The sequence below is a fragment of the Argentina silus genome (genome assembly GCF_951799395.1).
Source record: "Argentina silus genome assembly, chromosome: 8".
Taxonomy (NCBI): Eukaryota; Metazoa; Chordata; class Actinopteri; order Argentiniformes; family Argentinidae; genus Argentina; species Argentina silus.
In genome coordinates this window covers 7,231,593-7,247,089 of record NC_139662.1, presented here as the reverse complement: position 1 = coordinate 7,247,089, position 15,497 = coordinate 7,231,593, and the positions used below count along the sequence as shown (strand labels likewise).

Genomic DNA, 15,497 nt, shown 5'->3' with positions numbered 1-15,497 from the left:
CCTCCTCAAACAGACATGGGTCGCAAGGAAGCCAGCGATGAATGGAGGAAGAACACTGGCAACATCCATGATGTGTTCGACATCATGGAGGTGCTCGGATCGTAAGTACAGCCCACCCCTCCTACTGTTGGAAAGGACCATGATCAAAACCTCAAAATCATTAGTAAGGCCTGATGTTTTTCTTGGCCAGGTTACATGGTCAGGACAAACTCTGGGCCCTATTAATTAGAGCAGGCTCTCATTGACACTATGCCGCCAGCGTGCCAACCGGTTTGGCAAATAAATAGTGATTGCTGAACATATACATCACAGAAAGGAGCTACAAAAGGAAGTGATTTTCCTATTGGAGACATTTGTTTTGAGGTGCAGTAGTGTTGACCTCATTGGAGACCCTCAAGACTGTAGCTGAGGTGCAGGACAGATCATAGGTTTTATTGGATTGACATACTTTACCTGTGTCACAGAGGCCAGTCACTCTGGGAGCACTGCTAGAACAGCCAAAAAGAAAGTTCTTAATGGGATTCTGTTGTCCCAGTTCACCAAATGGTTTATCATACAAAGTTGTGTTTTTTTTATTTGTCTTGACAAAGAACAAGACAAGAACTTTGACAAAAATGTGTGATGGCCTTTTGTGTTATTGTATTAAATCAAATGAACACCACAATGATTGAGATTAGGGAATATACCTGCAACACAACATACTGTGACACTGTGCAATGACTTAGCACTTTAAACTGTCCTAATTTCTCTGGGTCAGATGAGTAGGTAATCCAATGGGGAGAACAGTACCTGAGCATGTCTTAGCTAGCATGAAGAGGATGTGGTGGTTAATAGGTGTGGAGGTTAATACTGTTGCAGGCAGGGTGGCTGCTGTCACTACACCGTGGGAACAAAGACATGGCTGGAATGACAATTGAATGTGTGGACACCATTTGTGGGGGCAGATTGTGGAGGATAGGGCTTCTTAACTAAAGCTCTTTTTGTAGGAGGATAATTGTGTGTAACTCTTGAGTCTGCCTTTTGTGGAATGCTGATGTTAGTCACAAAGAGTCACAGTCACAAAGAGATGCTCGAATGAATAGACAAGATGAATGATAGAGAGTAGACTCATAACATAACACTTAACACTTCTTTATAGAATGAATTTATAGAATATAGAATGCACTTCAATTTTGGGTGACATCTGAAATATGACATCACATGGAGACAATGAAAAATATGCTGGCATTAGGTTAATACAGCTAAAATAGTATTTGTGAATATTTTGAACATATTTGAAAACTATCTCTTCTCATAGGGCTCTATATAGATTGTTTGGGTAATGGAAGTTAGGTTGGCTGTGGTAAAGTCAGACTGAGAGCAGACTGACAGTGTTAATCTCTCTCTCAGACTGGAACAAGGATCATTGAGCAGAAAGGACAACTAAAGGGATGGAAAGAGCTTTGCAAGGGGATGATTATACAGTGGAGGCTGGTGCAGGTAGAAATTGCATGACAAGCTCATTGTAATTTATGGAATGGAATAAGGAATGACATCAAACACATTTCTACCTTCACCAGCCTCCCCTGGTGTATAGACAAGTCTGGCTGTTTTCCTCTTGTTTTTTTCCGTCATTAATTTAATGAGGTATATGCTGAGTGGTTGCTACAGTAGACTACTGTCTATGAGGTTAAAGCTATCATCATCAGGACTAGAGCACTTCCAAGTCCCTAGTGTGTTATTTGGACCCTCCGCTTCCTCTGTTCCATGATCACAAAGATAGAGGTTAACAGCAGGGAGTCAGGGTGTAATCCATTTTAGAGATTTACCCACAGGGCCTCATCAACACGAACCAAAACAACATGCTGTTTCCTGGCGATGCTTAATAGGTCTTCAGTGTCTGGAGACTTGGTTGTCCACCTGTCTCCAGGGGTCCTACAATCCATATCTCTCTTATCCCATAGGCCTATAGATATCACCCCACTATTGATTCCAGAGTTTCATTCTTATCATGATTGTAAAATATTGATTTTATTTCCTCAGTAGTTTTGTGTGCCTCAACCTGCAAATGAGGAGAATGAAAAGTTTCCCAAATATCTGCCTTGCATTCAGTTTCATCCCCATTGATGCTGTTTGATGGATAATCTTGCCCCTGAGATTCATGAAGAACATCAGGGGATTCTTACTGTTTTAGCTGATGTGGTACAGTAAACATGGAAACGTCAGGTCGTCTGAAAGACCCATGTACCGTAGTACTGTTGTGTGGGCTGGGCCCTGCATGTTGACACTATGTGCCTATCTAAGTGAAACAGTGTGGGACATGGCTGTCAGAGCATTGCCTGCATGTTGCAGGAGTCTCTCTTGTCTAAAGCCTTCAACTAATTAGCAAGAATAGAAAACATACACCATGGCAGTGGGAATTAATTAATTACTTTCTATTTGGTTCACAGTTCAGTTAGTGTTATCCAATAGTTAGGTCTTGGGTTGATATTATTGGGTTTGTATTATGGTGGCTTTTGAGTGATTAACTGTTGGCTATTCATTTCATGTCCTGAAAGTTTAAGCAATCTTTATTATCAATCTTTATGACTAAACCTTACATGGATCCAACACACCTTTGGTTGTGCTTCTGTAGCACAACCCTATAGATAGGGGGCAGCGCTGAGCCCTGTCTCCTGGCCCGTAGGGTCAATCTGGGCTGTTTTCTGCACATGCTCAGTTGATAAACTCCACACCTGGAGCCCTCATGGGCCCGCCACAGTTTCCATCGCTTAAGGGATAAGGTACCTAATCTGCCAGGCAGGACAGCTATTCCCAGACAATGCTGAAGTTAGCATGGGAACAGGACAGAAAAATAAGCCCTTCACTACTGTACATGTGAGCCCTTAAGCCACTCAATCCCCCACTGGGACATCTAATTGGACACTGTGCACAGTTTACCTTCTGTTTTTCTGAAATCACGCACCTTTCGTAGAAATGAGATCAAAAAGTGATCATTCAACATTTGATCTGTTTAACGGATGTCAATTGATTATCAAAACACTTTGACTTTCCGTTGAAACATTTATATCCTACTAGTGTGTGACTCAGTGTTGTGAGAGATCTCACAGGAAACGACATAAATATGTAATGAAACATTTGAGAGGCACTCTCCTAATGAGGAAATCTCAGTGGGAAGCGTGTTGACTTGTATGCAATAATTAGCCGACTCTATAATTGTCCTAACCATTTGGCTATGTGTTTTCTTATGTTTGTTCATCTAGGGGGGCATTCTCAGAGGTGTTCATGGTGAAAGAGAGGAAGACTGGGAAGCTGTTTGCCATGAAGTGTGTGAAGAAGAAACAGACCAAGGATGTCAACCTGGAGAATGAGATTGCTGTGTTAAGAAAGTGAGAGTTCTTCCATTCAGTTTCGCATCCATTTTGGCTCCATTTAACTTTAACCCACCTAAATTCATCTTGACTCTAACTCTATTTGACATTATATTGTCAACTTTCATTATAACAACTGTCTCTGTCTTTGTTCTCCCAGAATCCAACATGACAACGTTGTTGGGCTGGAAGATTTCTATGAAAGTCGGACACATTACTACCTTATCATGCAGCTGTGAGTTTAACATTTTTTGCAGATAACCTTGTTAAGAAACCAAAATGAACATGCATAGTACAGTACATACATACATACATACATACAATCACTAAGGACAATTCACACGCCAATTCATGTTATGGCACTTTACTCTATACAGTATAAGGGGGCACATTGGTTTGAAGCCTCTGGTTGATGTTTCCCCCTTCCTTGTCCCTGCAGAGTTGCGGGAGGTGAGTTGTTTGACCGTATCCTGGACCGAGGGATGTACTCAGAGAAGGACGCCAGCAGGGTGATCCACCAGGTGCTGCAGGCTGTCGGCTATCTGCATGAGAAGGGCATAGTGCACCGCGACCTGAAGGTACAGATTATTGAACACACACACACACACACACACACACACACACACACACACACACACTCATACACACAGCTCTAAACTCTTTTGCTTTGGATCCCTCACTTCGGATCTCTAGATTCTTTTTTTCTGCATTTTCAAACACACCTCATGTGTACAGGAGAAGTAAAACATGGGTCATTGAGGAGATCATTGTCTGAACACATTTGCTCCTGCACTTGTCTCTGCACAGCCTGAGAACCTGCTGTACTACAGCCAGGACGAGAACTCCAAGATCATGATCAGTGATTTTGGCCTGTCCAAGATGGAGGACAACGGCATCATGTCCACTGCCTGTGGTACTCCAGGATATGTGGGTAAGGAAACATGGCTGACCTTATGAATGATTTACTGCATGGGGGCCTGAAACTGGGTCAAAGACAGAAGCACATAGGGGAGCTGAGACAACACATACATGACACAGCAAACTCAAACCAAAGCCATGTACTAAACATCGGTCAAATAGTAGTAGTTGAATTACAGTAAATTGATGCTAATGTTTCCTAACCCTCAGCCCCTGAAGTCTTGGCTCAGAAACCCTACAGCAAGGCAGTGGACTGCTGGTCTATTGGAGTTATCACCTATATCCTGTGAGTATCTCTCTTGTTGGTTACCATTACAGTATAGTGTGTGTAGACATATACAGTACAGATGATTACATGCAAAGATAAAGTATGTCAGCCGGTCTTGGCAAGCAGGAGTGCGTGTTGGGTCGTGTTGGATAGAATTATCAAAGACTAGTGCGAGTCCTGGTCACTCTCTGGTACTGTGCCACTACCTGAATTTGAATTGTTGTAGCGGAAGAGTTAGAGCGCCATCTTGTGGACACACATGACCAATCAACACACACACACACACACACACACACACATTAATAATAAATAGTTATAGACTAATCTCAATCTATTCTATTCATTAGACTCTGTGGATATCCCCCTTTCTACGAGGAGACGGAGACGCGGCTCTTCTCTAAGATCATGAAGGCGCAGTATGAGTTTGACTCTCCCTTCTGGGATGACATCTCTGAATCTGGTGAGCCTGCTGCCTCTGGTCTCCCTGTGACCCTTCGCCTCTCCCCTCTGACCTCTCATTAACCCTGCCTCAGCTACTGTAGGAGGAGGAATTACTGTCCCACTCTTGCCCTAGCCTGGTCCCTGATATGTACAGTATGTGCTTTAGCCAACAAACTCTGACTGTATGACATACTGTATCATATTTGGAGTGACAATGATCATAGGAGTTGGCTAAAGCAAGGCTACTGCAGCTCTACTCTTCCAGTGTCCTGACCTGTACTCTGTTTCATGTTTTTGTGCAGCCAAAGACTTCATCCGCAACATGATGCAGAAGAACCCCAATATGCGCTATACATCAGAGCAGGCTCTCAGGCATCCCTGGTAAGTGTCCCATTTAACAGTCATCACCTGCATCTGCTTTTCTCTAATGTCTATTGAACATACAGTACATTCTGTGTTATCGTCACGAAGGTGAATTGTTTAGACGCATTCATGTCACTCCATAAAAACATATCTTTAATCCTAAGCAAACATGCTCTGTCATCACAACCAAACATGTACATTGTGTGGTGTCGGGTGTGATGGGAGGATTTAGACTAAAGCCAAAGGGAGATTTTAATGTTTTCTTTAATATTCCCCGTGTCTCCGTCAGGATCATCGGAAAGACAGCGAGGAGCCAGGATATCTACCACTCCGTAAGCGAACAGATCCAGAAGAACTTTGCCAAGACTAAGTGGAAGGTGAGTCCATCTTGCCCACCCCTAATCCCATTGAGATCCTGTGGTTTAATTCTCAATTGTTTGGTTGCCAATTTTGATCTTTTTCCTGATTAAGTACCATCAAATAGACATTTGTTTTGTAATCAAGGTCACTGATTACTGATAAAGTGCTCTTATTGTTAAGATGTAGGCCTACATGTCAAAATCAACTGTGTTTCAACGTCCATGATCAGAATGGAGGCCCAAATATGAAACACAATGGGACAATGGCACCGTTTGGTGAAATACATTGTAGGGATGATTTCACTGCTACACACAGCTCCCCAAGCTAATTCATCATCTTTTTCATCATTTTTGAAATTTGATTACAGATGTTTTAAAATGTGTTAATAACTGTATGGCAGTCGGGCTCAAAAGCCCCCTGCCTCTCACTGACTCTGTCCATGCACCAACCTCACCAAGTCAATTTCCTGTATGTGCAAATATACTTGGCCAAATAAAAGAATTCTGATTCTGATTCTGATTCTGATTCTGTGTGTTCCAGCAAGCCTTCAATGCCACCATGGCCATCAACCACATGCGGAAGCTGCAGCTGGCCAACTCTGAGCTGGTAGTAAGGCAGGCCACCGTTCCAGACATCAAGGTCATCGACATGTCCTCCCCGACCTGCAAGAATCCGGACCCCGACAGACTGGAACCTAACGGGAACAGCGTTCCAGGGATCCTCGTACCCAACGAATACTCCAACGAGCTCAAGATCAACTACCACCCGCTGAGGCCCAGCCAAAGCGAGCCAGCCCACACCCCAAGCATGGCAGAGCAGGGCAAACACGCCTACCACTCAGAACCTGCCAACCTGAACGGGTACATACTCAAATCTAATGTTGATTTAGCACAATTCGCACAAAAACAGTACAAAAATTAAAAGATTTCTAGCCATCCTGTGTATCACTAATCGCTAACGGATTCCTGGGTCTCCCCATGTGTTAGGTATGGCAAGACTCGGGGGTCCAACCGCAGTGGCCAGGCTCTGCAGACTGGAGTATGTTCTGTTATGTGAGGAAGCATGGAGCTTGTGTGGAATGAAGAACCATTTTACAAGGTACAGTAGTCTATGCTTTGAACTATTACATACAGTAAGATTCACACTTTGTGTTATAATGAAGATGCTTGGTATAAGAGAATGGCCATTTGGATGATAATGCTTATATGTACTGCATGAAAGTCTGTCTTTCTAGTATGACACAACCCAAAAAAGTTCCTAAGTGTGTGTGTCTCTCCTCTGCAGGCCAGTCCCAGATTGCTGACTGAGATACAGTACAGCTGATTGGTTGGTGTGGGTTAGCCCCCATGGTACTGAGATTAGCAAGTGGATCCTCAGGATGGCCTGTGTGGCCAAAAGATCCAGAACATGCCGGAATTCTAAAGAGTGCCTAGAAATCTCCCAGAGCACAAACACAACCCACAAACACATACAGTACCCATACTACAGTATACAAGCAATTACACATTTGCAATACCACAAGGTATTTTATGTCCAGTTTCCCAGGGTGGAGGGCTAAAACGGACTGGGTGACACTTGAAATGTGAATGTATATGTACAGTACAGTATGTATTTTACCATGGAAAAACAATTCTTCACGTATGATGTAATGCTTTGTATTATAACGTCTGGAAGAAGTTGCCGTCGGGGAGATTTATGTGTATCACGATACATGATGGCACAATGATGTGATGCAATGATGTTGAAAGACTGCTCAGAAAGAATTGTGTCTGTCCTAGGTGGTTGTGCTACTCCTAGGTTTGCAGTCATAACCATGAGCAAGGCTTGGTGTGCGATGTTTAAACAACCATTATTTGATCACCTGTATGTATGAATGTACTGTACATTATATGGGTATAGTGCATACATTATAATTGAATCCTATGATGCTAAAATGATTACTGTCCCCTGCTCTGTGTGTGACTTCTTACTATCAGTCCCTCATGTTTTCTCTGTCTGTTTTATTTTTCTATTACATCACTTTTGTAAAAAGATACCGTACGGAAATGTCTAAAGTGTGAAGGAAGTAAGCAAACCATAGTATTATCTTCTCACTGATAAATCATTTACAAGTGTAAATACTATAAGTACATAAATATTAATGACTTGCCAACTAACGAGCGCTCACTACTACTAATGTGTGAGACGTGCATTGTAAATAACTATGTATCACTATGCTTCAGAGATTATAATAACAATAATATTACTGGATAATGTTCCACCTTTACAAGAAGGAGGTGGTAAGAAGTTGCTCTTGTCTCAAGCTCAGCAGAGCTTTGTGTCTATATTTTGTATATAATTTGTCTGTTTCATCGTTAATAAAATCTGTGTACTGTTACTGGGTCATTGCTTTTGGTTTGTTTTTCTTGTCTCTCTCTCGCTCTGATCCCAGCCAATTACAGTACTCTGCATGTACTGTATGGATTTAAGTCTTTGAGCAGTTAAGATGACACATAGTTACAGTAAGGTCAGCTTATCACCTACAAGTCTGGAGATAACAACAGGGGCCCTATTAGGAGAAGCCAGATTAAATTATTTAGCCAGCTTAATTTTGTAGATAATAACTCTGTTTACTTTATACTTTACAGCTCATGAAGTTCCACATCCTTATTGTGAAATCAACAAAACCTTGGATAACATTTTAGAATAACTAGAATAACTCATGAATATGCATTGGTAAAATCTTTGTTTACCTAGTACTAATGAATGGGTTCTCCAACATTGCTACCTCCACAGGGGCTGAACGAGACTAGACCAGTAGCCACAGGCGTTATACTACTTTTTATCAGTATATGTGTGATCTCTCACACTTTCAAATGATTATGTGACTTATACTGTAATTAGAACTTCCCATGCTCTATAGAAGTACCTCTTGTCCAATGTGACTACATTTGCCCTTTCCTCCCCTTGACATTTGGATGAAAAGGCCTTAAGAGTCATTGCTACAGTACATGGAGCGTGTTAGCTCTCTTACACACCCCCAACTTCTCCCAACCACAAGATAGTTGACTTGAAGTAAATCTTGTGGAGACAAGACTGCCCATTCAGGCAAAAGAGCGTGGCACAGAATCCAGAAATATGGGCCAAAGGTCCCTAAACAGCTTCACAGTTTCCTGATAGTCCCAAACACCACTGTCCAGAGTCACTGCTTAGACAGGGACAGACAGTCTGTTTAGTTCTCCCCTCACACATAATGACTGTCCTGACAACATAATTACTGTCTGATTACTCACCGTCACTTTTAGGATGTCTGTACTATGAACAGGAACCAGACAAAACAGGGGGAAAGGTTGAGCCTGATTTTACATAATATAATTTGGAAAATCCAGGAGATGACGTGTAGACTTGTTTAGCCGTCCTTGATGACATTCATGTGTGTCAAGAGTTTACTTTTCATGTTTATTCATGACTAAATGTTTTGAAGGGTGTCAATAGAAGAGTGTTCTATTATTATTGTTATAATAATAGAACACTGTTATTTTTCATTTTCTCATTTACTGTAACCCTTATTCATCCAGAGTCCCATTGAGGTCAGATCTATTTTGCTAGTGTACATTGACCTGACCTTGGTCTGCACGTGACAGACCCTTCACTTGTGACATTGCCTTTTTGTCATTTCTCCAGTTGAAAAGACACATGGTTCTCTATGACAGGGATCAGACTATTTCACAAGCCAGACGACTGCCTTTTCCTCCTCTAGTCTTGCTGTGGTGAACCAGATCAAAGGGCACAGGGCTTCACACACATCCAACAACACAACCACACACCACCATGTCAAAACACATCTACTGTTTGAGGGCACATGCTAGGGCACCTGAGGACTCTATGGACATTGGGACTTAACCAAAGTTTGTTAAAGAATTAATCATGTCCCATGGAACACATGAGCCCTACAAAGCAAATTCGACCAATAAAGGGGCTGAGATTTAACAATGAGGAAGACTATGATTGGACACACATCAACCTCTCCTGATGTTGATCAATGTACAACAACAAGACACTGGACACAAACCAACCACTCATGATGGTCAATGTTCAGCAACATGTGTAGTGTTAGTCTGGGCCCTCTTTATCTTCATTCTTCACTGGGTGGTGCTGTCAGTTCCTGAATTCCAAAGTACATTTGACATGTTGGAAATGCTTTTCCAGGAAAACCAATAGCTATTGTTGGTGGTTTTTGTCTTTGTGTTTCATCATTAATAATTTAATCATAAATAATTCATAAAACATATTGTTTTGAAGGTAGGATGGAAGGTAGCCAGATTTGGGTTTTTTTGTTGTTTAAAGTAGGGCAAAATGGCGTTTTCACCTTTGAGATCAAGTAGTAATACAATATAACTCTCACCAGATAGTGCCTGATGACTGCTGTATTAGGACTGCAGTATAACATGTAAGTACTACTACACTTATTAACTTGTCCAGGCAGCCTGCCCATTGCATCTCTGTTTCATGACCCAAACAGAAGATACCTCACATGATATCACTTGCACAATATCTGTTGGCATGATGGGATATTGTCATGGACTTGCACTCAGGATGCCAATGCCCTTTTCTCTACTCTGCCTTTAAAAAGCCCTGGAACAATTCCCATTTAACAGTGCATCATAGAGAAGGCTCACTGCCTCAAAACTTCCTCCACCACTGAACTTGGTACAAACAAACAACTTCATGAATATTAATTATCTGCAACTTTGTGGGTGTTGACATGGAACCCATTGTGTTTAAAATCCAGAACCTCTCACTGTCTCTTTGCTTGTGGATGCTTGATTGAGCCGAACACTAAGGAACGGTCAGCATTCCCGGTCCCTATGTATTCATGTAAGTACTGACCTACTACTACTTTCAACACTTTTCTTGTGTATACACCACAAAGTGTTTCGATTTGGTAACATATATAGTCATCTAACGCTTCAATATTCTCAGTGTTAGCCTATATCTTATGCAATTGCAATATAATAAGTCATATTGTTGATAATTAATTTCAAATGCAATGTTAACCACAGTTTGCAATAATTATAGCCAATAATTAGTGCTTTTGGTTCCCCCTCCACAGACTCTACAATGGAGACTATGTCTGAGATCATTCCATTCGCCAAGGAGATGTTCAACCAGAAGCCCAGTCGGGGCATGGTGAAGATGTATTTGCTGGGCACCACCCTGGCAGTCTTCGGAGCGGTTGGTGTGCTGGTGGAAACCGTCTGCCTGCCATTTTCTGACCAGGAGCCCTTTGAGGCAATAGTAACCGAGCTAATCACAGAGAAGAAGAAGCAGATGCTGGAGCCAGAGAAGACCAATGAGAAGCCAGATGTTGTTGTTGTGGAGGAAGTTGTGCAAACAGAGATTCAGGCCAAAGCTAAGCAAGTGCAGGCAGTTGGTCAGAGGAGCATGGCCAATCGGTCACATGCCTCTTGAAGATGCACTCACCCTCCATGTTGATTAATTCTATACACACTTTTCTCATGAAAACAACACTTAAAATTCAAAAAGATGTGAAAGAAAAAAAAGGAGAAACAAATCACCCACACAAGGAGGAAATTGGACTTATCAGGCTGATTTGATAATGATAGATTTGGTCAAATGTATAGGGGTCCTTGACTGATTGGGAGAGAGGAAGAAAGGATGATGATGAAGGGATGAGGAGGAGTGGATGAGGAGGAGTGAATGGACTGACACAACTGCAGGCTACAGTGATGACTGGCTGCTGGGCAGCAGATGCTCTGTGACAAATTAAAGAAAAAAAAAGGTTTCTTTTGGAGCCTAATAAACCTATTTTTATGGTGTTTTATGGGTCATGTTGGTCTTGTGGGTCATGTGCTTCATCTCTAACAACGGATGTTGTTGAAGAACTGGATCAGGTGTTTATTACACACAGAAGTAGATTTAAAAAAATGAATAAAGCCTACACCTTTCACACTTGCAATATTAGTAATGCCAATACAATACACCTGTTAAAGAATACTTTTATTCTTTTATTCTTATTTTTTTACTCTGGACCTCTCAGTGGGCATGACATGGAGAGGCATACCCTCCCTCTGTCATGTTTTTTTCCATGAACATGTTAAACATTTATACAACTTGTCATCAAACATAGAAAAGGCCCAGTTTTAAATAATATAAGGATGCATGAGGCAGATGTTTGATATGTCCATTCATCAATGTCATGATACAGATCAATTCACTAAATCTGACTTTTTGGGTTCAGAAATTACATTATCATAAAAACAAAACTGACCACTCAGTGGTCAGTAAACACTATAATTCACATTCACAAGCAGTCACAAAAACATACACCATAAAAACTCATCTGAATTCAGTCTCAACAGTCAGTGTGGTATACACATTGTGTGCAGTAGGTGGCGATAGCAAACAAGAAGCTAGGAACCACACTAGAAAACACGTGTGAAGAAGATGAAGAAGAAAAACATCCGGTTGACAAATCGGAAATAACGTGTTGCATGTTTTTGTGCTATGTAGCATGCTAACAGCAGCCCAACAAAAGTATTCATTGTATTCGATAGGGAATTGGGTGTACATTTGTGAAGTAGCTGTATTTGAGCGCAGAGAAACAACCTACTGTCCTGATGGCAGATCCTGCGGTGGTGGCGGGAGGGTCGCTCAGCGCTGCAGGGGTAAACAACTATACTTTTTAATCTAGCTAGCGATTGCTAGCTAGCTTGACGCTAATCTAATGTTAGCTTTGATGCGTCTATGATTTATTCGAGCTAGTCCTCGTAGGCTATCTAGATGTTTATAGCTGGCTTGTAACTCAGTAGCCATCTGACAGTCTGCTACCTTCAACTGCCTGTCTTCCTGGTCATCCCAGTCACATCACCTGGGCTCTATCTGTTTGTTTACAGCGTTCGGGGAGCGGTAAGACCACCTCCAGCCCTGCAGAGAACTACCACCTTGCCCGTCGTCGCACCCTTCAGGTCGTGGTGAGCTCCCTGCTGACCGAGTGTGGGTTTGAGAGCGCAGAGAAGGCCGCCGTGGAATCACTAACTGAGATGATCCAGAGTTGTATGTAACAATTGTGTTATGATAAGTCATTGAACATGCCGTGGATGCATGTGTTTGTGAGCAAACGAATAACCCGTGGTTAGCTTGAATGAGTAGCAAACAGCAAGGCTATTGCATTACACGTTATCTTGCATTCCTGGGCATCCTTGTCTGTACTCTTTCAGATATATCAGAAGTAGGACGCTGTGCCAAAGCTTACTGTGAACACACAGCCAGAAGCATCCCGACCCTCTCTGATGCTGTTGTAACTCTCATTGAAATGGGTGAGTGATGTGTGAAGTCCGTGTGTTCAGAGTGTTTGTGTGTTCAGACTGGAGCAGCTTTGAACCTCTGATTGCACTTATTATTAACTGGTCTGTCTTACCACCACAGGTTTCAATGTGGACACTCTGCCAGTGTATGCCAAGAGATCACAGAGGATGGTTATAACTGCCCGTGAGTATGGCTTACTTAAGAAAAGTATTTATTTTTAGCAGTTATTAATTTATAATATAATATCGTCATAGGAATCGGCAATGTAGGCAATGATCACTGTTGACAAAGATTTGGATGGTTTCTCAGTGTGTAGGCTAATTGAGCATGTAGGTCACTATCACTGATCACTCTGTTTGTATATTTCAGCTCCAGTGACGAATCCTCCTGTGATCCCCAAGGCCTTGATCGCAGGACAGAAGCGTACACATCCCTCTCACATCCCAAGCCACTTCCCTGAGTTCCCCGACCCTCATACGTACATCAAAACCCCGGTGAGTCAATCAACACTTCCTGATTTCATCCAGTGAAACACCTAGGCTTTTGGCTTATATATGTATATGCCATTTTAGCTGACGCTTTTATCCAAAGCGACTTACATTGCAGTGAGTGACATTTTTCAGTATATATGGTCCCAGCGGGAATCAAACCCACAATCTAAGCGTTGTTAGCGCCATGCTCTACCAACTGAGTCACAGAGGACCACACCTTTAGGTAGTCTAGTTAAAAGATTTCCCAGATGAACATGCATGCTTAGTGTGTCCTCTCTCTCTCTCTCTCTCTCTCTCTCTCTCTCTCTTTCTCTGCACAGACGTTTCGGGAGCCAGTGTCTGACTACCAGGTGGTGCGAGAGAAGGCGGCCTCTCAGAGGAGAGATGTGGAGCGAGCGCTCACGCGCTTCATGGCCAAGACCGGAGAGACACAGAGTCTCTTCAAAGATGACGTCACTGCCTTCCCGCGTGAGTGCTCGTTGTTGTTAGCAAGAGAGATTCTCATTCATATTGCTGCTCTATTTATTTATTTTTTTCAATTTCGACACACGTAGTATGACTAATATACCAAAGCATTTTTAATTTCCAATTGATCTTATACCTGACCCTGCTTAGACAAAGAGAGAGAGAGAGAGAGAGTGTGTGTGCATGCATGCACATGTTCATGAAAATGGAATCTGATGCCTTTGTGAATGTGTTGTCAGTGATCGCGGCGCGGCCGTGCTCCATCCCATACCTGAGCGCCCTCCTGCCCTCAGAGCTGGAGCTGCAGACCCTGGAGGAGACAGACTCCTCGGAACAGGACGACCAGACAGACAGTGAAAACACTCCGGGCAACATCATCAATGTAAGTCATGGCAAAAAGCTAGCAATGGTAATATCTGGGACAGTCTTGAGACCATACATATGAATGGGATATCTATCTGAGCCACTAGGGATATTTAACACCAATCAGCACAACAGTGATATATGGTTGTAGAGAATGAGACGGCAAATCGACTATCTGGGCACTTTTAAACAGGGAGTCATGTAATAAAGCATTCATTGTCAAGACCAAATCTATACTGGATGGTAGAAACACATCATCTAGTATGTGACTCCTGGGCCCTCGCACAATAAGACCCTTGTTAGACTTGCCTTCTCTCAGCCTAGAATTTAACTTTTGTCTTTCCTATGTTTCAAAGAATATCATTAGATGTTTATGTGATGTTGTTTGCTTCTGCTAAGTGATGTTTCAAAACCACCATCCCTATTGTGTTTCCCTAATGTATGCCTCTCTCTAAATTCAGGATGATCCAGGAGCTGATAAAGAGAATTCAGTGCTGCCCCCTGGAGGTGTGGTTCCATCTGTGAAGGCTAGTGAGGAGAACATGATTGACAACCCATACTTGAGGCCGGTCAAGAAACCCAAAGTAAGGAGAAAGAAGTGAGAGTTACTACACTTGGATACTAATTTGGACTTATCAGCCACGACAAATGGTGAATTGAAAGAGCCAGTCGACCACTTTGTGCCTCTGTGAAAATTGGACCCCATGATGTGGAGACCTGGGGCTTAACACACTACAGGGCCAGCCTGAACTGTACTGCACTTGCTCTTAAGTTTTCTTTTCACATTGTCCTTTCCAGCACTGTTACAGTAACTTTTGTAGATGCTTAACCAGACCAGTACAGATCTGCTTGGTTTGGCTCTGTAGTGGTATTGAGGTACTGGGTTTATACTTGCCCTGTGGCTGTCTTTCATCCATGAACTGTCTGTGGAACTAACGCTCTTGCTTCTATTAGAATTGTAGACGATGGCTTCCTTTAAATCAACTGTCAAATTTATAAGCAACTGAAGCATTCAACTCATCCTTTTCAAAATGTATAAGATGTTTTTGTTGTAAAATAGATTGTCAAAATGTGATGTTTCTTAATGCCCATGTCTGAATTATAATTTCAGTCATTTGTAAATACTGAACAGGAAATAAATATTTTTGTTTTGTTTTGAATGTGAAGACA

The 15,497-nt window shown here is 42.2% G+C and overlaps 3 protein-coding genes across 3 annotated transcripts; all 3 read left to right on the top strand.

The window, feature by feature from the left end:
* On the top strand, nucleotides 1-7,179 carry camk1gb (calcium/calmodulin-dependent protein kinase IGb). Its single transcript, XM_083674524.1, has 12 exons — nucleotides 1-101; nucleotides 3,243-3,368; nucleotides 3,511-3,585; nucleotides 3,790-3,928; nucleotides 4,158-4,281; nucleotides 4,479-4,554; nucleotides 4,884-4,996; nucleotides 5,280-5,358; nucleotides 5,630-5,717; nucleotides 6,241-6,560; nucleotides 6,687-6,798; nucleotides 6,985-7,179. The coding sequence occupies exons 1-11, from the start codon at nucleotides 16-18 to the stop codon at nucleotides 6,754-6,756; spliced, it is 1,296 nt and encodes a 431-aa protein (XP_083530650.1). The 5' UTR covers nucleotides 1-15; the 3' UTR covers nucleotides 6,757-6,798; nucleotides 6,985-7,179.
* Nucleotides 7,180-10,502: 3,323 nt separating this feature from the next.
* g0s2 (G0/G1 switch 2) lies at nucleotides 10,503-11,519 on the top strand. Its single transcript, XM_083675161.1, has 2 exons — nucleotides 10,503-10,557; nucleotides 10,793-11,519. Exons 1-2 carry the CDS (start codon nucleotides 10,548-10,550, stop codon nucleotides 11,149-11,151), a joined length of 369 nt encoding a protein of 122 aa, XP_083531287.1. The 5' UTR covers nucleotides 10,503-10,547; the 3' UTR covers nucleotides 11,152-11,519.
* A 671-nt stretch (nucleotides 11,520-12,190) lies between these two features.
* On the top strand, nucleotides 12,191-15,487 carry taf8 (TAF8 RNA polymerase II, TATA box binding protein (TBP)-associated factor). The gene is made up of 8 exons (XM_083674552.1): nucleotides 12,191-12,368; nucleotides 12,597-12,756; nucleotides 12,921-13,019; nucleotides 13,129-13,191; nucleotides 13,378-13,502; nucleotides 13,820-13,967; nucleotides 14,204-14,346; nucleotides 14,789-15,487. The coding sequence occupies exons 1-8, from the start codon at nucleotides 12,321-12,323 to the stop codon at nucleotides 14,927-14,929; spliced, it is 927 nt and encodes a 308-aa protein (XP_083530678.1). The 5' UTR covers nucleotides 12,191-12,320; the 3' UTR covers nucleotides 14,930-15,487.
* Nucleotides 15,488-15,497: the final 10 nt, after the last annotated feature.